The sequence below is a fragment of the Haemorhous mexicanus genome, chromosome 33, assembly GCF_027477595.1.
Source record: "Haemorhous mexicanus isolate bHaeMex1 chromosome 33, bHaeMex1.pri, whole genome shotgun sequence".
NCBI lineage: Eukaryota > Metazoa > Chordata > Aves > Passeriformes > Fringillidae > Haemorhous > Haemorhous mexicanus.
Window position 1 is genome coordinate 2,072,190 of NC_082373.1, and position 23,578 is coordinate 2,095,767.

General features: G+C 41.5%; 1 protein-coding gene across 1 annotated transcript; it reads right to left on the reverse strand.

The window, feature by feature from the left end:
* Positions 1-4,036: 4,036 nt before the first annotated feature.
* Positions 4,037-14,099, reverse strand: HOXC11 (homeobox C11). Its single transcript, XM_059872009.1, has 2 exons — positions 13,445-14,099; positions 4,037-4,269 (listed from the first exon to the last, which is right to left on the reverse strand). The coding sequence occupies exons 1-2, from the start codon at positions 14,097-14,099 to the stop codon at positions 4,037-4,039; spliced, it is 888 nt and encodes a 295-aa protein (XP_059727992.1).
* Between the last annotated feature and the right edge of the window lie 9,479 nt (positions 14,100-23,578).

The following is a 23,578-nucleotide window of genomic DNA, read 5'->3' on the forward strand; positions in this document are numbered from 1 at the left end:
AAAATAGTGGGGGAAAAAAGAAGAAAAAGTGGGGAAAATACCAAAAAAAAAGGGGAAAAAAATCAACAAAAATGGGGAAAAAATCAACAAAAAAGTGGGGAAAAAAATCAACAAAAAGTGGGGGAAAAAATCAACAAAAAGTGGGGGAAAAAACAACAAAAATGGGGAAAAAATCAACAAAAAGTGGGGGAAAAAAGCAACAAAAAGTGGTGAAGAAATCAATAAAAAAAGGGGAAATAAACCAAAAAAAAAGGGGTAAAAAATCAACAAAAAGTGGGGAAAAAAAGCAACAAAAAGTGGTGAAGAAATCAATAAAAAAAGGGGAAATAAACCAAAAAAAAAGGGGAAAAAATTCAACAAAAAGTGGGGGAAAAACCAATAAAAAGTGGGGGAAAAAAATCAACAAAAATGGGGAAAAAAACCCAAAAAAAGGGGAAAAAAAAGGAGTTTTTGGCTGTGAACTTGTTGGGAATTGAGGCAAAACTTGACTTTGCAGTTGGGGTCGGCACCCTTGACTGAGGCCCCGGAATTTCCCATTTCCGCCCCTTTTTGGGTCGCTTTGGGGTGTTTTGGATTGTTTTGGATTGTTTTGATTTTTTTTGGGGTATTTTGATTTATTTTGGGGTATTTTGAGTTGGTTTTTAACAGGAGAGCGAGGCCTTGGAGAGGGTGAAAAAATAAAGTTTTAAAGGAAGCAGCGGGGGTTGAGGAATGGGGGAGGAATGGGAGATTTGGGGCAAAAATGGGGATAAGAATAATAAAATTAAATATAAAATTAAATATAAAATTAAAATAAAATTTTAAAATAAAATTAAATATAAAATTAAAAATAAAATTCAAAATAAAATTTAAAATAAAATTAAATATAAAATTCAAAATAAAATTCAAAATAAAATTAAAAATAAAATTAAAAATAAAATTAAATATAACATTCAAAATAAAACTAAAAATAATAATTAAAAATAATAATTTAAAATAATAATAATAGAATAAAAATAAGAATTATAATAAAAATAAAAATAAAAATAAGAATGAGAATAAAATAATGAAAAGAGGAATAATAAAATAAGAATAAAAAAATAAGCATAGGAATAGGAAGAAGGATAGGAAGAATAAAATAGAAGAATAAGGGTAAGAAAATTATAATAATAAGGATAATAGGAAGAGGAAGAATAAAATAATAATAATAATAGGAAGAATAAAATAATAATAAAATAATAATAAAATAATAATAATTAAATAATAAATAAATAATAATTAAATAATAATTAAATAATAATAATAAGGATAAAAGGAATAGGAAAAATAAAATAATAATAGTAAGGATAATAGGAAGAGGAAGAATAAAATAATAATAATAATAATAATAATAATAAGGATAAGGATAATAAGAATAGGAAGAATAAAATAATAATAATAGGAATGGGAATAATAAAATAATAATAAAATAATTATAATAAGGATAAAAGGAAAAGGAATAATAAAATAATAATAAAATAATAATAATAAGGATAATAGGAACAGAAAGAATAAAATAATAATAGTAGGAATGGGAATAATAAAATAATAATAAAATAATAATAATAGGGATAAAAGGAATAGGAAAAATAAAATAATAATAAAATAATAATAATAAGGATAATTGGAATAGGAAGAATGAAATAATAATAATAATAAGGATAAAAGGAATAGGAAGAATAAAATAATAATAAAAATAAGGATAATAAGAATAGGAAGAATATAATAATAAAATAATAATAAGAAGGATAATAGGAATGGGAAGAATAAAATAATAATAAAATAAAAATAAGGATAATAGGAATAGGAAGAATAAAATAATAATAAAATAATAAGGATAATAGGAATAGGAAGAATAAAATAATAATAATAATAAGGATAAAAGGAATAGGAAGAATAAAATAATAATAAAATAATAATAAAATAATAATAAAATAATAATAAAATAATAATAATAAGGATAATAGGAATAGGAAGAATAAAATAATAATAAGAATAGGAATAGGAATAATTTAAAAAAATAAAGATAATGAAAATAAAAAGACTATTTTAAAACAAATAAATAAATATAAATTTAAAATCATGAAAATAAGAGTAATAATTCAAAATAACCAAAACCAAATTACAAATAACCAGAAAATGAACACAGAAAAGGGAAATAAAATGGTTTAAAATGGACAAACAGAGAGGAAAATGAATAAATAAAGCGAATTCGAGAGGACACGCAATGAACGCCACCCCCGGCGGGGCTGGCGGGAGGAATTTGGGGCTGAGCCCGGCAGGAAATTCCCGATTTCGGCCGGGGAGGCGCCGAGGGGAGCGGGGAGCCCCGGGAAGCGCCAGGGCAATAAAATCTCCAAGAAAAACCCGACGGAGACCAGGCCGTGAACGTCTTTATTCCCCTCCGCGCGCCCCCCAAATTCCCTTTTTTTTTCCAGCTTTTTTCACCTTTTCCCGAGGTTCGCTTCCAGCTTCTTCTTCTCCTCCCTTTTGCCGAGAAGAAAAACGGAAAGAAAATCAAAATATCACCAGGAAACCGCGCTGGGGGTGATGGGCGAAGGGTTGGGAGTGGTTTTTCTGCTTGGTTTTGTCGCAAAAATTGGATTTTTATTGTTTTTTTTCCCTAAAGAGGATGGGGTTTGGGGGAATTGTTGTTTTTTGGGGTGGTTGGGGTGAAATTCTCGTGTGCTTGAAGGAGAATAAAAATTAAAATAATATTATAATAATAATAGTTTATATATATATATATATTAAAAAAAGGAATCACGGATTGTTGGGGGTGGGGGGAAAAAAAAATAAAAGGAGGAAATAAAATTAAATAAAGTTCGGGAGTTCAAGTTCTTGAAATGAAGGGGGAAATCAATAAAAATGGGAAAAAAATGGGAAAAAATCTGGGAAAATAAGGAAAAAATCAGGGAAAATTAGGAAAAAACAAGGAAAAATTAGGAAAAAACAAGGAAAAATTAGGGGAAAATAAGGAAAAATCAGGAAAAAATAAGGGGGAAAAGGAGAAAAAGGAAAAAAAGGGGAAATAAGGAAAAACATGGAAAGAAAGGAGAAAAAACAGGGAGAAACAGGGAAAAAATGAAAAAAAAAGGGAAATTAGGGAAAATAAGGGAAAATCGGAAAAAATGAGAAAACAACAGGAAAAAATCAGAAAAAATAATTAAAACTAGAAGAAAATCAGAATAAATCAGAAATAAATAGAAAGGAGGCAGGAAAATAAGTCAGAAAAAGCAGGGAATAATCAGGAAAAGAAAAGAGAATAGAAAAATCAGGAAAAAAACGGAAATAAATAGGGAAAAAAATCGGGGGGAAAATCAGAAAAAAATAAACAGAGAAAAAGTCAGAAAAAAACCAGAAATAAATAGGAAAAAAAAATCGGGGGAAAAAATCAGGAAAAAAAAAACAGAGGAAAAGTCAGAAAAAAAACCAGAAATAAATAGGAAAAAAATTCGGGGGAAAAATCAGGGAAAAAAAAAAACAGAGGAAAAGTCAGAAAAAACCACAGAAATAAATAGGGAAAATCAGGAAAAAATAATTAAAATATAAGGGGGGAAAAAAAAGAGAAAAAATCAGAAAAAAATCGGAAATAAAACAGGAAAAAATAAGAAATAAATCAGAAAAAAAGAAGAAAAAATAAGAAAAAATCGGGGAAAAAGTCAGGAAGAAATGGGGGAAAAATCAGGAAGAAATGGGGGAAAAATCAGGAAGAAATGGGGAAAAATCAGGAAGAAATGGGGGAAAAATCAGAAAAAATTGGAAAAAATCAGGAAAAATGGGAAAAAATCAGGAAAAAATGGGAAAAAATCAGGAAAAAATGGGGAAAAATCAGGAAAAAATGGGAAAAAATCAGGGAAAAATGGGAAAAAATCAGGAAAAATTGGGGAAAAAATCAGGAAAAAATCAGAAAAAAAATCGGAAAAAATCAGAGTACAAAGGAAAACTCTTCAGCTTCGAGGTCGCCACTGTCCCCTCCAAGGCTGCGGCTGTTTTGGGGTTTTTTTTGGGGGGAATTTCACAACAAGGGGTTCCCGGAGAAGTACTGCAGGCGGTCCCGGCTGAGCTTTTTCTCCTTCATGCGGCGGTTCTGGAACCAGATCTTGACCTGGCGGTCGCTGAGGTTGAGCAGCCGCGAGAGCTGCAGCCGCTTCTCCTTGTTGATGTAAACGTTGAAGAAGAATTCCCGCTCCAGCTCCCGGATCTGGAATTTGGAGTAAGGGCAGCGCTTCTTCCTCGTCCTGGGAGCGCCTGGGAAAAGGGAAATTGGGGTGAGAAAAAATGGGGGGAAATGGGGGGAAAATGGGGGGGATGGTGTGGGGAAATACGGGATTATTAAAGGGAGAAAAGTGGGGGAATAGCCTGGGAATGGGGAATTATTAAAGGGATAATTGGGCCAAAAATGGGGGAAATAGCGTGGGAAATATGGAATTATTAAAGGGACAAAAATGGGGGAAATAACCTGGAAATGGGGAATTATTAAAGGGATAATTGGGCCAAAAATGGGGGGAATAGCATGGGAAATATGGAATTATTAAAGGGACAAAAATGGGGTAAATAGCATGGAAATGTGGAATTATTAAAGGGTAAAAATTGGGGTAAATAGCCTGGGGAAATACAGAATTATTAAAGGGACAAAAATGGGGGCAATAGCCTGGAAATGGGGAATTATTAAAGGGATAATTGGGCCAAAAATGGGGTGAATAGCGTGAGAAATATGGAATTATTAAAGGGAGAAAAATGGGGGAAATAGCATGGGAAATATGGAATTATTAAAGGGACAAAAATGGGGGAAATAGCCTGGAAATGGGGAATTATTAAAGGGACAAAAATGGGGTGAATAGCATGGGAAATGTGGAATTATTAAAGGGATAATTGGGCCGAAAATGGGGTAAATAGCATGGGAAATATGGAATTATTAAAGGGATAATTGGGCCAAAAATGGGGGGAATGGTGTGGGGAAATACGGAATTATTAAAGGGAGAAAAATGGGGGAAATAGCATGGGAATGGGGAATTATTAAAGGGACAAAAATGGGGGAAATAGCCTGGAAATGGGGAATTATTAGAGGGCCAAAAATGGGGGAAATGGCATGGGGAAATACGGAATTATTAAAGGGACAAAAATGGGGGGAATAGCCTGGAAATGGGGAATTATTAAAGGGATAATTAGGTTTAAAATGGGGTAAATAGAATGGGAAAATGTGGAATTATTAAAGGGTAAAAAACGGAGTAAATAGCATGGGAAAATGTGGAATTATTAAAGGGCCAAAAATGGGGAAAATAACCTGAAAAATGGGGAATTATTAAAGGGGTGATAGGGCCAAAAATGGGGTAAATAGCATGGGAAAATACGGAATTATTTACAGGGTTATTGGACTGAAAATGGGGTAAATAGCATGGGAAATGTGGAATTATTAAAGGGACAAAAATGGGGAAAATAACCTGGAAATAGGGAATTATTAAAGGGATAATTGGGCCAAAAATGGGGTAAATACCATGGGGAATGGGGAATTATTAAAGGGTAAAAATTGGGGTAAATAGCCTGGGGAAATACAGAATTATTAAAGGGCCAAAAATGGGGTAAATGGCAGGGGAAAATACAGAATTATTAAAGGGCCAAAAATGGGGGGAATAACATGGGAAATGTGGAATTATTAAAGGACCAAAAATGGGGTAAATGGCATGGGAAAATATGGAATTATTAAAAGGCTGAAAATGGGGTAAATGGCATGGGAAATGTGGAATTATTAAAGGGACAAAAGTGGGGGAAATAACCTGAAAAATGGGGAATTATTAAAGGGTCAAAAATGGGGTAAATGGCATGGGAAATGTGGAATTATTTAAAGGGTTATTGGGCTGAAAATGGGGAAAATAACCTGGGAAAATGTGGAATTATTAAAGGGCCAAAAATGGGTAAATAACCTGGAAATGGGGAATTATTAAAGGGCTGATAGGGCCAAAAATGGGGTAAATAGCATGGGGAAATATGGAATTATTAAAGGGTCGAAAATGGGGTAAATGGCATGGGAAAATATAGAATTATTAAAGGGGTGATTGGGCCAAAAATGGGGAAAATAACCTGGGAAAATTGATAATTAAGAAAGGAGTGGGTAGCCAGAAAAAGGGATCAATATATTGAAAAAGAAAAGATAATTAAAAACGGGATGGGTGGCCAGAAAATGGGATTAATCTATTGAAAAAAGCAGTGGTTCAAAAGGGGTCGGGAGGCCCGAAAATGGGATAATTACACCCAGAAATGAGGAATTAATAAAGGTGTGGGTGGCCCGAAATGGGGTTAAACACGTAATTAAAAATGGGGTGGGTGGCCCAAAAAAAGGGATAAATTTCCTGAAAAATTAAATTATTCTGAAAGGGATTGGTAGTCTGAAAAAGGGGATCAATAGCCTGAAAATATAAATAATTTAAAAAGGGATGGTAGGCCAAAAAAGGGGATAAATAAACTGAAAAATGGATAATTTGATAAAGGATGGTTGGCCCAAAAATGGGATAAAAACACTGAAAAAAACAAATACTGGGTGGCCCGAAAAAGGAATAAATATCCTGAAAGGATCAATGATCCCAAAAAGGGATGGAAAACCCCAAAAGGAATCAATGTTCCCAAAAGGAATAAAGAATAAATAACCCCAAAAGGAGCAAATAACCCCAAAAGGAATAAATAACTCCAAAGGGAATAAATATTCTAAAAGGAATAAATACCCCAAAAAGGAATAAATACCCCAAAATTAATAAATACCCCAAAAAGGAATAAATACCCCAAAATTAATAAATACCCCAAAATTAATAAATACCCCAAAAGGAATAAATACCCCAAAAAGGAATAAATATCCCAAAATTAATAAATACCCCGAAAGGAATAAATACCCTGAAAGCAATAAATACCCCAAAAGGAATAAATACCCCAAAAAATTAATAAATACCCCAATAATAATAAATACCCCAAAAATTAATAAATACCCCAAAACGAATAAATACCTCAAAAATGAATAAATACCCCAAAAGGAATAAATAACCCCAAAAATGAATAAATACCCCAAAATGAATAAATAACCCTAAAATTAATAAATACCCCAAAAGGAATAAATATCCCAAAATGAATAAATACCTAAAAAAATGAATAAATATCCTGAAAGAATAAACAACCTCCGAAGGAATAATTACCGTAAAAGGAACAAATCTCCCAAAAATATCAAATCCCCCAAAAAGATCAAATTCCCCAAAAAGGAACAAATCTCCCAAAAGGATCAAATTCCCCAAAACGGATCAAATCCCCCCAAAACGGAACAAATCCCCCAAACGGAACAAATCCCCCAAACGGAACAAATCCCCCAAAACGGAACAAATCCCCCAAACGGAACAAATCCCCCAAAAAGATCAAATCCCCCCAAAAAAATCAAATCTCCCAAAAAAGATCAAATCCCAAAAAAAGATCAAATCCCCCAAACGGAACAAATCCCCCAAAACGGAACAAATCCCCCAAAAAGATCAAATCCCCCGAAACTGAACAAATCCCCCAAAAAGATCAAATCCCCTGAAACTGAACAAATCCCCCAAAAAGGATCAAATCCCCCAAAAAGGATCAAGTGTCCCAAAAAGATCAAATCCCCCAAAAAGATCAAATCCCCCCAAACGGAACAAATCCCCCGAAACTGAACAAATCCCCCAAAAAGATCAAATCCCCTGAAACTGAACAAATCCCCCAAACGGAACAAATCCCCCGAAACTGAACAAATCCCCCAAACGGAACAAATCCCCCAAAAAGGATCAAATCCCCCGAAACTGAACAAATCCCCCAAAAAGATCAAAACCCCCTAAAAGGATCAAATCCCCCAAACGGAACAAATCCCCCCAAAAAGATCAAATCTCCCAAACGGAACAAATCCTCCGAAACTGAACCAATCCCCCAAAAAGATCAAATCTCCCAAAACGGAACAAATCCCCCAAACGGAACAAATCCCCCCAAAAGATCAAATCCCCCAAAAAAGATCAAATCCTCCGAAACGGAACAAATCCCCCAAAAAGATCAAATCCCCCAAAAAGATCAAATCCCCCAAATGGAACAAATCCCCCAAAGAAGATCAAATCTCCTAAAAAAGATCAAATCCCCCAAAACGGAACAAATCCCCCAAACGGAACAAATCCCCCAAAAAGATCAAATCCCCCCAAAAAAATCAAATCTCCCAAAAAAGATCAAATCCCAAAAAAAGATCAAATCCCCCAAACGGAACAAATCCCCCAAAACGGAACAAATCCCCCAAAAAGATCAAATCCCCCGAAACTGAACAAATCCCCCAAAAAGATCAAATCCCCTGAAACTGAACAAATCCCCCAAAAAGGATCAAATCCCCCAAAAAGGATCAAGTGTCCCAAAAAGATCAAATCCCCCAAAAAGATCAAATCCCCCCAAACGGAACAAATCCCCCGAAACTGAACAAATCCCCCAAAAAGATCAAATCCCCTGAAACTGAACAAATCCCCCAAACGGAACAAATCCCCCGAAACTGAACAAATCCCCCAAACGGAACAAATCCCCCAAAAAGGATCAAATCCCCCGAAACTGAACAAATCCCCCAAAAAGATCAAAACCCCCTAAAAGGATCAAATCCCCCAAACGGAACAAATCCCCCCAAAAAGATCAAATCTCCCAAACGGAACAAATCCTCCGAAACTGAACCAATCCCCCAAAAAGATCAAATCTCCCAAAACGGAACAAATCCCCCAAACGGAACAAATCCCCCCAAAAGATCAAATCCCCCAAAAAAGATCAAATCCTCCGAAACGGAACAAATCCCCCAAAAAGATCAAATCCCCCAAAAAGATCAAATCCCCCAAATGGAACAAATCCCCCAAAGAAGATCAAATCTCCTAAAAAAGATCAAATCCCCCAAAAAGGATCAAACCCCCCAAACGGAACAAACCCCCCAAAAAGGAACAAATCCCCCAAAAGGATCAAATCCCCCAAACTGAACAAATCCCCCAAAAAAGATCAAACCTCCCAAAAAAGATCAAACCCCCCAAAAAAGATCAAAACCCCCAAAAACGATCAAATCCCCCAAAACGGAACAAATCCCCTGAAATTTGCGATTCCTGCGAGGGCTCCGGGGCGGATTCGGGGGGAATTTTCCCGTCGGGGCGGGGAATTTGGGCAGATTTGGGGTTTTTGGGAGAAAAGCCGGGCTCGGGGAGGGCTCAGGCGGGGTTTAGGGCGCCGAAGGGATCAAAGGCGGCGCCGCTGTGGGGTCAGGCCGGGATTAGGGGAGCCGGGCTGGGGCTCCGCACCCGGTTTTGATTAATTCCAGCCCTGGGCGCGCACGCCGGGGGGAATCGAAGGGGGAAAGGCGGGATGGGGAGGAGAGGAGGCGCCGGGAGGGAAAACGGAGCTCGGGAAAATCCCAAATGGGGAAATGGATCTCAAAACATGGCCCTAAGTGGGGAAATGGCATCCCAAAAATATCCTAAGTGGGGAAATGGACCCCAAAACACGGCCCTAAGTGGGGAAATGGACCCCAAAAAACATCCCGAAATGGGAAATAGCACCCAAAAAATATCCTAAGTGGGAAAATAGCACCCCAGAAAAATCCCAAATGGGAAAACGGAGCCCAGAAAAATCCCAAATGGGGAAATGGATCTCAAACAATGTCCTAAGTGGGGAAATGGCACCCAGAAAACATCCTAAGTGGGGAAATAACACCCCAGAAAAATCCCAAACGGGGAAACGGACCCCAAAACATGTCCTAAGTGGGGAAATGGACCCCAAAAACCATCCCGAAATGGGAAATAGCACCCCAGAAAAATCCCAAACGGGAAAATGGACCCCAAAACATGGCCGTAAGTGGGGAAATGGACCCCAAAAAACATCCCGAAATGGGAAATAGCACCCAAAAAATATCCGAAGTGGGGAAATGGACCCCAAAAAACATCCCGAAATGGGAAAATAGCACCCAAAAAATATCCTAAGTGGGGAAAGAGCACCCCAGAAAAATCCCAAATGGGAAAATAGCACCCAAAAAATATCCTAAGTGGGGAAATGGCATCCCAAAAATATCCTAAGTGGGAAAATAGCACCCCAGAAAAATCCCAAATTGGAAAACGGAGCCCAGAAAAATCCCAAAAGGGGAAATGGATCTCAAAACATGTCCTAAGTGGGGAAATGGCATCCCAAAATATATCCTAAGTGGGGAAATAGCACCCAGAAAACATCCCGAAGGGGAAAATAGCACCCCAAAAACATCCTAAATGGGAAAAGAGCACCCAAAAACCATCCCGAAAGGGGAAACAGCACCCGGAAAAATCCAAAATGGGAAAACGGAGCCCAGAAAAATCCCAAACGGGGAAATGGACCCCAAAACATGGCCCTAAGTGGGGAAATGGACCCCAAAAACCATCCCGAAATGGGAAACAGAGCCCAGAAAAATCCTAAATGGGAAAATGGACCCCAAAAAATATCCTAAATGGGAAAAGAGCACCCAGAAAAATCCCACATGGGAAAATGGACCCCAAAAACCATCCTAAATGGGAAAATAGCACCCAGAAAACATCCTAAGTGGGAAAATGGACCTCAAAAAATATCCTAAGTGGGGAAATGGACCCCAAAAAAATATCATAAGTGGGGAAATAGCGCCCAGAAAAATTCCAAATGGGAAAATGGACCCCAAAAAATATCCTAAATGGGAAAATAGCACCCAGAAAAATCCCACATGGGAAAACGGACCCCAAAAACCATCCTAAATGGGAAAATAGCACCCAGAAAACATCCTAAGTGGGAAAATGGACCTCAAAAAATATCCTAAGTGGGGAAATGGACCCCAAAAAAATATCATAAGTGGGGAAATAGCGCCCAGAAAAATTCCAAATGGGAAAATGGACCCCAAAAAATATCCTAAGTGGGGAAACGGACCCCAAAAAACATCCTAAATGGGAAAATAGCGCCCAAAAACCATCCCGAAAGGGGAAACAGAGCCCAGAAAAATCCTAAATGGGGAAATAGCACCCAAAAATCACCCTAAATGGTAAAACGGACCCCAAAAAACATCCTAAATGGGAAAAGAGCACCCCAAAAACATCCTAAATGGGAAAATAGCAACCAGAAAAACATCCTAAATGGGAAAGCGGACCCCAAAAAAATTCTAAATGGGAAAATAGCGCCCAGAAAAATCCCAAGTGGGAAAACGGACCCCAAAAATCATCCCGAAAGGGAAAACAGCACCCAAAAAATCCCGAAAGACAGAAGAGCCAAAAAAAGATCTTTATAGGGAAAACAGCACCCCAAAAAAAATATCGCAAAAGGCAAAAAAACCCCAAAAAAAAAAATCCCAATAGGCAGAACAAAACAAAAAAAGTCCTAAAAGGTAAAAAACAGAATCCCAAAAGGCAAAACAGCCCAAAAATTCCCCAAACCGCCCCAAAACCGTCCGGGATCCCCGGAGCGGTGCAGAGGATGCGCGGGGAGCGGGAAATGGAACAAAAACCCAAATAAAATCCCTCAAAATCCGCTTTAAAATTCAATTTAAAATCCAGTTTGGAGCCGACGCCGAGGGAAATCCTCTCCCGCCAAAACCCGGCTGGGCAGGGGAGGATGCGTCCGAAAAAATCCGGGAAAATTCTCTTTTTTTCCCCCCAAATCCCGGTGGTTCCCCGGGAAGCGGGGCGCGGAGGGCTCGGTAGCGAGTTTTAATTAGGAATTAATTAAAAAAGCCGGGAAGCGGCGGGGGAAGCCCGCGCGTTCTGCCCAATTGCCTCTCACCCTCGGCAACCCCGAGCCTTTAAAACGCCCGCCTAAGTTCACGATCAAAGTTAATATTTGTCACTCGGCCGCGCTTTTAAAATTTCACAGACTCCGCCGAGAGAGAGCGGGGACGTGGCCGGGCTTAACATCAGACCCGGCTTTACGTTTTATTTTCTTTTTTTTTATTTTTTTTTCCCCTTTTTTTTTTGGCCGTCATCGTAAAAATATAAAAAAAAAAGGAGAGAGAAAGAAGAAAGCGCTTCGGAGCTTCTCGTAAAATCCCGGCCGCGCTTATAAAACTCCACATAAAAATAGCTCGGCTCGCCAAAGCCTGGCTGGGCTGGGCTGCCCCGCGTTAAACTCGGCTCTACCTCCTCCGAACTGAGTTAAACTCGGCTCTGCCTCCTCCGAACTGCGTTAAACTCGGCTCTACCTCCTCCGAACTGAGTTAAACTCGGCTCTGCCTCCTCCGAACTGCGTTAAACTCGGCTCTACCTCCTCCGAACTGAGTTAAACTCGGCTCTGCCTCCTCCGAACTGCGTTAAACTCGGCTCTACCTATTCTGGGCTTCCCCACGCTGAGCTGGGCTCTAATTCCTCCGAGCTCGGCTCTAATTCCTCCGAGCTGCCCGCACTAAACTCGGCTCTACCTATTCTGAGCTCGGCTCTACCTCCTCCGAGCTGCCTGCACTAAACTCGGTTTACCTATTCTGAGCTCGGCTCTACCTGCTCTGAGATGGGCTCTAATTCCTCCGAGCTCGGCTCTACCTACTCTGAGCTCGGCTCTACCTACTCTGAGCTCGGCTCTACCTACTCTGAGCTCGGCTCTACCTACTCCGAGCTCTCCGCGTTAAATTCGGCTCTAATTCCTCCGAGCTCGGCTCTAACTCCTCCGAGCTGCCCGCGCTAAACTCGGTTCTAATTCCTCCGAGCTCGGCTCTAATTCCTCCGAGCTCTCCGCGTTAAACTCGGCTCTAATTCCTCCGAGCTCGGCTCTAACTCCTCCGAGCTCCCCGCGTTAAACTCGGCTCTAATTCCTCCGAGCTCGGCTCTAACTCCTCCGAGCTGCCCGCGTTAAACTCTGCTCTAACTCCTCCGAGCTCGGCTCTGCCTCCTCCGAGCTGCCCGCGTTAAACTCGGCTCTAACTCCTCCGAGCTCTCCGCGTTAAACTCGGCTCTACCTCCTCCGAGCTCGGCTCTGCCTCCTCCGAGCTGCCCGTGCTAAACTCGGCTCTACCTCCTCCGAGCTCGGCTCTAATTCCTCCGAGCTCGGCTCTACCTCCTCCAAGCTCGGCTCTGCCTCCTCCGAGCTCGGCTCTGCCTCCTCCGAGCTCGGCTCTGCCTCCTCCGAGCTCGGCTCTGCCTCCTCCGAGCTCGGCTCTGCCTCCTCCGAGCTCGGCTCTAACTCCTCCAAGCTCGGCTCTACCTCCTCCGAGCTCGGCTCTAACTCCTCCAAGCTCGGCTCTGCCTCCTCCGAGCTCGGCTCTAACTCCTCCGAGCTCGGCTCTACCTCCTCCGAGCTCGGCTCTGCCCGCGCTAAGCTCGGCTCTACCTCCTCCGAGCTCGGCTCTAACTCCTCCGAGCTCGGCTCTAACTCCTCCGAGCTCGGCTCTAATTCCTCCGAGCTCGGCTCTGCCTCCTCCGAGCTCGGCTCTGCCCGCGCTAAGCTCGGCTCTACCTACTCTGAGCGCCGCTCTTGGAGCCCTCCTTGGCTCCGGCCGCGGAGGCGGCCGAGGCCGAGCCGGGGTTGGCGTTCTCCTCCTCCTCCTCCTCTTCCTCCTCCTCCTGCGCGTTGCCCTCCGCGCCCTTCTCTCCGTCCGCGCTCTCGGCCGCGCTCTCGGCCGCGCACAGCGCCGAGTTCTCGAAGAATCGATCGAATCCCTGCGGCAGCACCGAGTTCTTGCTCACCCCGGAGTAAAACCCGGGCGCCGGCGGCGCCGCGCCGGCGGGGGCCGGGTGGTGGTGGTGATGATGATGATGGTGGTGGTAACTCTCGTTCTTCATCAGCACCTCGGCGGCGGGCGGGAGGCACTCCCTGTGCATCAGCTCCTCGGCGGAGTAACACGCCGCGTAATTCCCGCGCGGGTGCCACTTCCCCGAGGGCTCCAGCGCGTAGGGCACCTCGCGGGGCACCTGCGCCAGGTTGGCGGGGTACGGGTACGAGATCTGGCGGGCGGGGGCGAACGAGGGCACGGACGGGAAGTCGGGCACGTAGTAGGTGCAGCTGGGCAGGTACAGGTTGCCCGAGCGCTCGCCGAAGTCGCCGCCGCCTCCGGCCGCGCGTTCTTTGCGCGCCTGCGAAGGGCAGAAGTTGCCCAGGTTGACCGAGTTGAACATGTTGGCCCCGGCGCCGCGCAGGGGCTTTTTTTTGGGGGGTTTTGTTTTTTTATATATAAGCCGCGCTGCTCGGGCTTGAGAGACGTTTGGGGTTGTTTTTTTTTTTTAAGTTTCTTTTTTTTTTTTTTTTTTGAAAGGGTTGGGGGGGAGCGAAACCAACGCGTTAAAAAAAAAAAAAAAAAAGGGAATTTTTGGGGAGGCGAGGATGACGCGGGCTCCGTCTCAGTCGCTGGCCAGCGGCACGTGATGCCCGAGTAGAAATTGTCATTGATCGGCCCCGGGAGCGCCGCAGGAGGGGTAAGAGCCGGGCCCGAGCCATTGGTGCGCGGGATCCGCGGCCGCGCAGCCACAACTGGCCCCGCTCGGGGGCCGCCCCAGCCCCGCGCCCCCTCCGCGCAGCCCGGGGGGGCTTCCCCCCTCCTTTCTGGATGGGTTTTTTATCTCTCTCCTCCTCTTCTCGCTCTTTCTCTTTTTCTCCCCGTTTTTTTTCCTCTTTTCCCCCCTTTCTTACTCTTTTCCCCTTTTATTCCTCTTTTCTTTCCTTCCCCCTTTTTGCTCTTTTTCCCTTTTATTCCTCTTTTATTTCTTTCCCCCCTTTTTGCTCTTTTCCCCTTTTATTCCTCTTTTATTTCTTTCCCCCTTCTCGCTCTTTTCCCCTTTTATTCCCCTTTCCTTTCCTTCCTCCTTTTTTGCTCTTTTTCTTTCTCTTTTTCTCCCCGTTTTTCCTCTTTTCCCCCCTTTTTGCTCTTTTCCCTTTTTATTCCTCTTTTATTTCTTTCCCCCTTCTCGTTCTTTTCCCCCCTTATTCCTCTTTCCTTTCCTTCCTCCTTTTTACTCTTTTTCTTTCTCTTTTTCTCCCCATTTTTTTCCTCTTTTCCCCCCTTTCTTACTCTTTTTCCCTTTTATTCCCCTTTACTTTCCTTTCCCCTTTTTGCTCTTTTCCTACCTTATTCCTCTTTTCTTTCCTTCCCCCTTTTTTACTCTTTTTCTTTCTCTTTTTCTTTCTCTTTTTCTCCCCATTTTTCCCTCTTTTCCCCTTTTCTTGCTCTTTTTCACCTTTATTCCTCTTCTCTTTCCTTCCCCCTCTCGTTCTTTTTCCCCCTCATTCCCCTTTTCTTTCCTTCCCCTTTCTTTCTCTTTTTCTTTCTCTTTTTCTCCCCGTTTTTTTCCTCTTTTCCCCCCTTTCTTGCTCTTTTCCCCTTTTATTCCTCTTTTATTTCTTTCCCCCTTCTCGCTCTTTTCCCCTTTTATTCCCCGTTTTTTCCTTCCCCCTTTTTTGCTCTTTTTCTTTCCCTTTTACTCCCCGTTTTTTCCTCTTTTCCCCCCTTTCTTGCTCTTTTTCCCTTTTATTCCTCTTTTCTTTCCCCCCTTTTTGCTCTTTTTCCCTTTTATTCCTCTTTTCTTTCCTTCCCCCTTTTTATTCTTTTTCTTTCTCTTTTTCTTTCTCTTTTTCTCCCCGTTTTTCCCTCTTTTCCCCCCTTTTTGCTCTTTTTCCCTTTTATTTCTCTTTTCTTTCCTTCCCCCTTTTCTTGCTCTTTTCCCCTTATTTCCCTTTTTTTCCTTCCCCCTTTTTACTCTTTTTCTTTCTCTTTTTATTCCCCCTTTTTTCCTCTTTTCTTGCTCTTTTTCCCCTTTATTCCTCTTTTCTTTCCTTCCCCTTTTTACTCTTTTTCTTTCTCTTTTTTCCTCCCCCATTTTTTCCCCTTTTCTCGCTCTTTCTCCCTTTATTCCCCTTTTCTTTCCCCCCTTTTCGCTCTTTTTCCCTTTTATTCCTCTTTTATTTCTTTCCCCCTTCTCGCTCTTTTCCTCCCTCATTCCCCTTTTCTTTCCTTCCCCTTTTTTGCTCTTTTTCTTTCTCTTTTTCTCCCCGTTTTTCCCTCTTTTCCCCCCTTTTTGCCCTTTTCCCCTTTTATTCCTCTTTTATTTCTTTCCCCCTTCTTGCTCTTTTCCCCCTTTATTCCTCTTTTCTTTCCTTCCCCCTTTTTACTCTTTTTCTTTCTCTTTTTCTTTCTCTTTTTCTCCCCGTTTTTTCCTCTTTTCCCCCTTTTCTTGCTCTTTTTCCCCTTTATTCCTCTTTTCTTTCCTTCCCCCTTTTTGCTCTTTTTCTTTCTCTTTTTCTCCCCGTTTTTTTCCTCTTTTCCCCCTTTCTTGCTCTTTTCCCCTTTTATTCCTCTTTTCTTTCCTTCCCCCTTTTTGCTCTTTTTCTTTCTCTTTTTTCTTCCAATTTTTTTCTCCTTTTCTTGCTCTTTCTCCCCTTTATTTCCCTTTTCTTTCCTTCCCCCTTTTTACTCTTTTTTAAATCTTTCTGTCCCTCTTCTCACTCTTTTTCGTTTTCTTCAATTTTTTCCCGTTTTTTCCCCTCTTTCCCCCTCCTTTTTTCTCCTCTCTCTCCTCCCCTCTTCTCGCTCTTTCCCCTCCAATTTTTTCTCGTTTTTTTCCCTTTTTTCTTGCTCTTCTTTCTTCTCTCTCCTCTCCCTCTCCTCACTTTCTCTCTTCCTTCCAATTTTTATTTTTATTTTCCCTCTTTCCCCCTTTCTTGCCCATTTCCCCCTTTTCTTTCCTTTCCCCTTTTTGCTCTTTTCCTTCTCTCTTCTCCCCTTATCCCTTTTTTCTTTTCCTTCCAATTTTTTCTTCTTCTTTTCCCTCTTTCCCCCTTTATTCCTTTTTCCCCCTCTCTCTTCTCCCTCTTTTCCCTTTTCTTCCAATTTTTTATTGCTTTTCCCTTTTTTTCCCCCTTTTTCTTTCCTTCTCTTTTTGCTCTTTTTTTTTTTCTCTCTTTCCCCTTTTCTTCCCTTTTTCCCCAATTTTTCTTCTCTCCCTTTTTTCCTCTTTCTCCCCCATTTCCCCCTCCCTCTCCTCGCTCCTTTTTTATCCTTTCCCTCCCTTTTCGCTCTTTTCTTTTCCTCCTTTTTTCCCCTTTTCTCTTTTTCTTTTCCCCTTTTTTCCCTCATTTTCCCTTTTTTCCCCCTTTTTTCTCTTCCTCTCCCCCTTTTTCCCACCCCATTTTTTCCCTTTTCCCCCCTTTTCCCCACCCCATTTTTTCCCTTTTTTCCCCCATTTTTTCCCACCCCATTTTTCCCTTTTTTCTCCACCCTATTTTTCCCTTTTTTCCCCTTTTCCCCACCCCATTTTTCCGTTTTTTCCCCTTTTCCCCACCCCATTTTTTCCCTTTTTTCCCCCTTTTCCCCACCCCATTTCCCCCCTTTTTTCCACCCCATTTTTCCCCCTTTTCCCCATCCTATTTTTTCCCTTTTTCCCCCTTTTCCCCACCCCATTTTTCCCCTTTTTTTCCCTTTTTTCCACCCCTTTTTCCCACTCCATTTTTTCCCTTTTTTCCTCCTTTTCCCCACCCCTTTTTTTCCCTTTTCCCCTTTTTTTCCCACCCCATTTTTCCCTTTTTTCCCCCTTTTTTCCCACCCCATTTTCCCCCTTTTCCCCACCCCATTTTTTCCCTTTTTCTCCCTATTTTTCCCACCCCATTTTTTTCCCATTTTTCCCCCTTTTTCCCCACCCCATTTTCCCCCTTTTTCCCCTTTTTCCACCCCATTTTTCCCATTTTTCCCCCTTTTCCCCATCCTATTTTCCCCCTTTTTCTCCCCTTTTCCCCACCCCATTTTTCCCCTTTTATCCCCCATTTTTCCCACCTCATTTTTCCCCGTTTTCCCCACCCTATTTTTTCTCTTTTTTTCCCCCTTTTCCCCCACCCCATTTTTTCCCCTTCCCCCTTTTTTCCACCCCTTTTTTCCCACTCCATTTTTCCCTTTTTTCCCCCTTTTTTCCACCCCTTTTTCCCACTCCATTTTTCCCATTTTTTTCCCATTTTTTCCCCACCCCATTTTCCCCCTTTTTCCCCCCATTTTTCCCACTCCATTTTTCCCTTTTTTCCCCCCTTTTTTTCCCACCCCATTTTTTCAATTTTTTCCCATTTTTCCCCTTTTCCCCACCCCATTTTCCCCCTTTTCCCCACCCCATTTTTTCCCCTTTTTCTCCCCATTTTTCCCACCCCATTTTTCCCTTTTTTCCCCCTTTTTTCCCACCCCATTTTTTCCCTTTTTTTTCCCTTTTTTCCCCATTTTTTCCCCATTCCCCCTCCACTCCCCAAAAGCCGAAAAATCCCTTTTTTCCCCATTTTTAACCATTCTCATTTTTTATTATCCCCACCCTGCAGCTCCATCAAACCTCGGGATTTTCGGGAGGAACTTTTCCCCAAAAAACGCAAATTCCTCGAATTTACAAATCCCCGCCGGCCGTGCAAATTAGCGCTAATTAACGAGCCCTTAACAAGCGCTAATTATCCTTCTCCACTTGATTTTTATCCAAAAAATTCCCGCGAATTTCCCGACTTTAAACCCGCAGCGGGCCGGGGCTTTTTCCATCAATTCATCAATTTTAAATAAATTAAAAATGAATTTAAAACGAATTTTAAAAATGATATTTTTATTGAGATTTTTAATGATTTTTAAATTATTTTTAAATGGTTTTTTTTTTAATGAATTTTGAGGCGGATTTGGCGGTTTTTCCAGGAAAATCAAAAGCAGGGAATGTCAATATTCCAACCTCTCCCCTTTCAGGCTGAAATATTTATCTCGGGTTTGAATATTTCATGGGCGGTTTTATCGTCGATCGATGGAATTTAAATTAAAAAGAGATGGGGGGAGGGAAAAAAGGAAAAAATTGGAATTTTGATTAAAGTCGTTTGTCTCGCGCCTGGAATCCTCTCTGATCCCGTTTTGTTGGGATTTAGCCCCAAAAAAAAATCGAATTATCGAAGCGCGGGTCGGGTATTGAGGGGGGGGGTTCGGCCGCGGAATTGTCAAAATTTAATTTAAAAATAATTTAAATTAAAATAAATCGGTCGGGAAGGGGAAAAAAATCGGGAATTTCCTGCGGGATCGGGGTTTTCCAGCAGTTCTGGGGGAGCGAAATTCCTCAAAATAATTCGGGATAAATCGGGGTGTCAGAATTTGGGAATTCTGAACCTTCCCCCCGTGGGAAAAAAAAATGGGAAAATTCCGGGTTTTATTGAAATTATTTTACATCTTTTTTATTTCCTGGGGGATATCCGCCCCGAAAAAATGGGAATTTGGGGTGGGATGGAATAAAAAAATGGGAATTTGGGGTGGGATGGAATAAAAAATGGGAATTTGGGTGGGATGGAATAAAAAAATGGGAATTTGGGGTGGGATGGAATAAAAAAATGAGGAATTTGGGGTGGGATGGAATAAAAAATGGGAATTTGGGGTGGGGTGGAATAAAAAATGGGAATTTGGGGTGGGGTGGGATAAAAAATGGGAATTTGGGGTGGGATGGAATAAAAAATGGGAATTTGGGGTGGGAGGGAATAAAAAATGGGAATTTGGGGTGGGATGGAATAAAAAATGGGAATTTGGGGTGGGATGGAATAAAAAATGGGAATTTGGGGTGGGGTGGGATAAAAAAATGGGAATTTGGGGTGGGATGGAATAAAAAATGGGAATTTGGGGTGGGAAAATTTTTGGGTTTGCTTCGCTCCCTGAGATAAAACATCGAGATAAAATAAGAATTCCACCCCAAATAATGGGAATTTCACCCCAAAATAAGAAATCCCCCCAAAATAATGGGGATTTCACCCCAAAATAATCCAGATTTCAGCACGAAAAGACAAATTCACCCCCAAATAATGGGAATTCCACCCCCAAATAATGGGAATTTTCACCCCAAAATAATGGGAATTTCACCCCAAAATAATCCAGATTTCAGCACAAAAAGACAAATTCACACCCAAATAATGGGAATTTCACACCCAAATAATGGGAATTTCACCCCAAAATAAGAAATCCACCCCAAATAATGGGAATTTCACCCCAAAATAATCCGAATTTCACCCCAAAATAACAAATCCCCCCCAAATAATGGGAATTTCACCCCAAAATAAGAAATCCACCCAAAATAATGGGAATTTCAGCACAAAATAATCCGGATTTCAGCACAAAAAGGACAAATTCACCCCCAAATAATGGGAATTTCACCCCCAAAAAAATGGGAATTTCACCCCAAAATAACAAATCCACCCCCAAATAATGAGAATTTCACCCCCAAAAAATTGATTTTTTAAGGAGGGAAGAGCCCCGCTGGCAAAAAAATCCCAAAGGAAAAAAATCCCGGGAATTTCCCGAACCTCGCCGGGAATTTTGGGGGAATTTTGGGGGAATTGTGGGGGAATTTTTGTGGAATTTTGGGGGAATTTTGGGGGAATTTTGGGGGAATTTTGGGGGAATTTGGGGGGAATTTGGGGGAATTTTTGGGGAATTTTGGGGGGAATTTTAGGGGAATTGTGGGGGAATTTTTTGGGGAATTTTTGGGGGAATTTTGGGGGAATTTGGGGGAATTTTGGGGGAATTTTGGGGGAATTATGGGGGAATTTTAGGGGAATTTTACAGGGATTTTTGGGGGAATTGTGGGGGAATTTTGGGGGAATTTTAGGGGAATTTTAGGGGAATTTTGGGGGAATTGTGGGGGAATTTTGGGGAATTTTGGGGAATTGTGGGGGAATTGTGGGGGAATTTTGGGGGAATTTGGGGGGAATTTTAGGGGAATTTTGGGGGAATTGTGGGGGAATTTTGGGGGAATTGTGGGGGAATTTTGGGGAAATTGTGGGGGAATTTTGGGGAATTTTGGGGGAATTTTTTGGGGAATTGTGGGGGAATTTTGGGGGAATTTTGGGGGAATTGTGGGGGAATTGTGGGGGAATTTTGGGGGAATTGTGGGGGAATTGTGGGGGAATTTTGGGGGAATTTTAGGGGAATTTTGGGGGGAATTGTGGGGGAATTTTGGGGGAATTGTGGGGGATTTTTGGGAGAATTGTGGGGGAATTTTGGGGGAATTGTGGGGGAGTTTTGGGGGAATTTTGGGGGAATTGTGGGGGAATTGTGGGGGAATTGTGGGGGAATTGTGGGGGAATTGTGGGGGAATTTTGGGGGAATTTTGGGGGAATTTGGGGGAATTGTGGGGGAATTTTTTGGGGAATTTTGGGGGAATTTTGGGGGAATTTTGGGGGAATTTTGGGGGAATTTTTGGGGAATTTTGGGGGAATTTTTTTGGGGAATTTTGGGGGAATTTTAGGGGAATTTTGGGGAATTTTGGGGGAATTTTAGGGGAATTTTAGGGGAATTTTTGGGGAATTTGGGGGAATTTTGGGGGAATTTTTGGGGAATGGTGGGGGAATTTTGGGGGAATTTTGGGGGAATTTAGGGGGATTTCTTCCCCCACCCTTTTCCTTCTCCTTTATCCTCCCCATTCCCATAAAATCCCTTTTTTTAAATATTTTTCCCATTTTTATAAAGAACCGAGGCGGGCTAAAAACTCAAATAAACATCCCAGGAGCTGCGGGATGAGTCGGGTTTAATTTTTTTTATTTTAAATCCCAATAAAACTGGAAATAAAACCAAATAAAACCCAATAAAAACCCAATAAAAACCCAATAAAAACGAGCCGGAACCCAGGAATTTTTTTTCCCACTTCCTAATCCCTTTTCTTTTATTTTTTTTTAAATTTTTTATGGCGTTTTGGGGCAAAACTTTTAATTAAAGTGTCAGCACGGCTTTAAGCTCGGGTTTTATGGGGCGATATCAATCCCCAAGTCGGGACTAACGATCTTCAGGGATTTTTTATGAGTTTAATTATTATTTTTTCTCCCTCCCTCTGGAGCATCTCCCTCTAAAACAGCGGAAAAAATGGTTTAAAATCCGATTTTTTTGGGTTTTTTTAGACCCCACGCGACGCCCTGAGCGCGGGTTTGGTAAGGAGGGGAGATTTGAGCCGCTCCTAAAATGCTGAAACCCCAAAAAGCCCCAAATTAACCCCAAAATCCGAGCGAGTCCCTTCGGGAGGGGGGAAAAAATTTGGGGTTTGGGGTGGGAAATGGATTTAGAGCCGAGCCTGGGGCTGGGCTTGGGGGGTTCAAGGCGGGTTTGGGGGTTAAAACCGGGTTTGGGGGATTTTGAGATGCGTTTTGGGGTTTAAAGCTGGATTTTGGGGTGGAAAAAGGGTTTTTGGGGTTTTAGAGATGGATTTTGGGGTTTTAGAGATGGATTTTGGGGTTTTAGAGATGGATTTTGGGGTGTTAAATGTGGATTTTGGGGTTTGAGAGATGGATTTTGGGGTGGAAAAAGGATTTTTGGGGTTTTAGAGATGGATTTTGGGGTGGGAAAAGGATTTCTGGGGTTTTAGAGATGGATTTTGGGGTGTTAAATCTGGATTTTGGGGTGGAAAAAGGATTTTTGGGGTGTTAAATCTGGATTTTGGGGTGTTAAATCTGGATTTTGGGGTGTTAAATCTGGATTGTGGGGTTTTAGAGCTGGATTTTTGGGTTTTAGAGATGGATTTTGGGGTGTTAAAGCTGGATTTTGGGGTTTTAGTGATGGATTTTGGGGTGGGAAAAGGATTTTTGGGGTTTTAAAGGCGGATTTTCAGGTTTCAGAGATGGACTTTGGGGTTTTAGAGATGGATTTTGGGGTGTTAAATCTGGATTTTGGGGTGTTAAATCTGGATTGTGGGGTTTTAGAGATGGATTTTGGGTTTTAGAGATGGACTTTGGGGTTTTAGAGATGGATTTTGGGGATTTAAAGCTGGATTTTGGGTTTTAAAGCTGGATTTGGGGTTTTAGAGATGGATTTTGGGGTTTAGAGATGGATTTTGCGGTTTTAAATCTGGATTGTGGGGTTTAGAGATGGATTTTTGGGGTTTAGAGATGGATTTTGGGGTGTTAAATCTGGATTTTGGGGTTTTAGAGATGGATTGTGGGGTTTTAGAGATGGATTTTGGGGGTTTTAGAGATGCATTTGGGGGATTTAGAGATGGATTTTTGGGTTTTAGAGATGGATTGTGGGGTTTTAGAGATGGATTTTGGGGTGTTAAATCTGGATTGTGGGGTTTTAAAGCTGGATTGTGGGGTTTAGAGATGGATTTTGGGGTTTTAGAGATGGATTGTGGGGTTTTAAAGCTGGATTGTGGGGTTTTAGAGATGGATTTTGGGGTTTTAGAGATGGATTTTGGGGTTTTAGAGCTGGATTTTGGGGTTTAAAGGCGGATTTTGGGGTGTTAAATCTGGATTTGGGGTTTTAGAGCTGGATTTTGGGGTTTAGAGATGGATTTTGGTGTTTTTGAGATGGATTTTGGGGTTTAGAGATGGATTTTGGGGTATTAAATCTGGATTTTGGGGTGTTAAAGCTGGATTTTGGGGTTTAGAGATGGATTTTGGGGTTTTAAAGCTGGATTTTGGTGTTTTAGAGATGGATTTTGGGGTTTTAGAGATGGATTTTGGGGTGTTAAAGCTGGATTTTGGGGTTTTAGAGATGGATTTTGGGGTTTTAGAGATGGATTTTGGGGTTTAGAGATGGATTTTGGGGTTTAGAGATGGATTTTGGGGTTTTAGAGATGGATTTTGGGGTTTAGAGATGGATTTTGGGGTTTTAGAGATGGATTTTGGGGTTTTATAGATG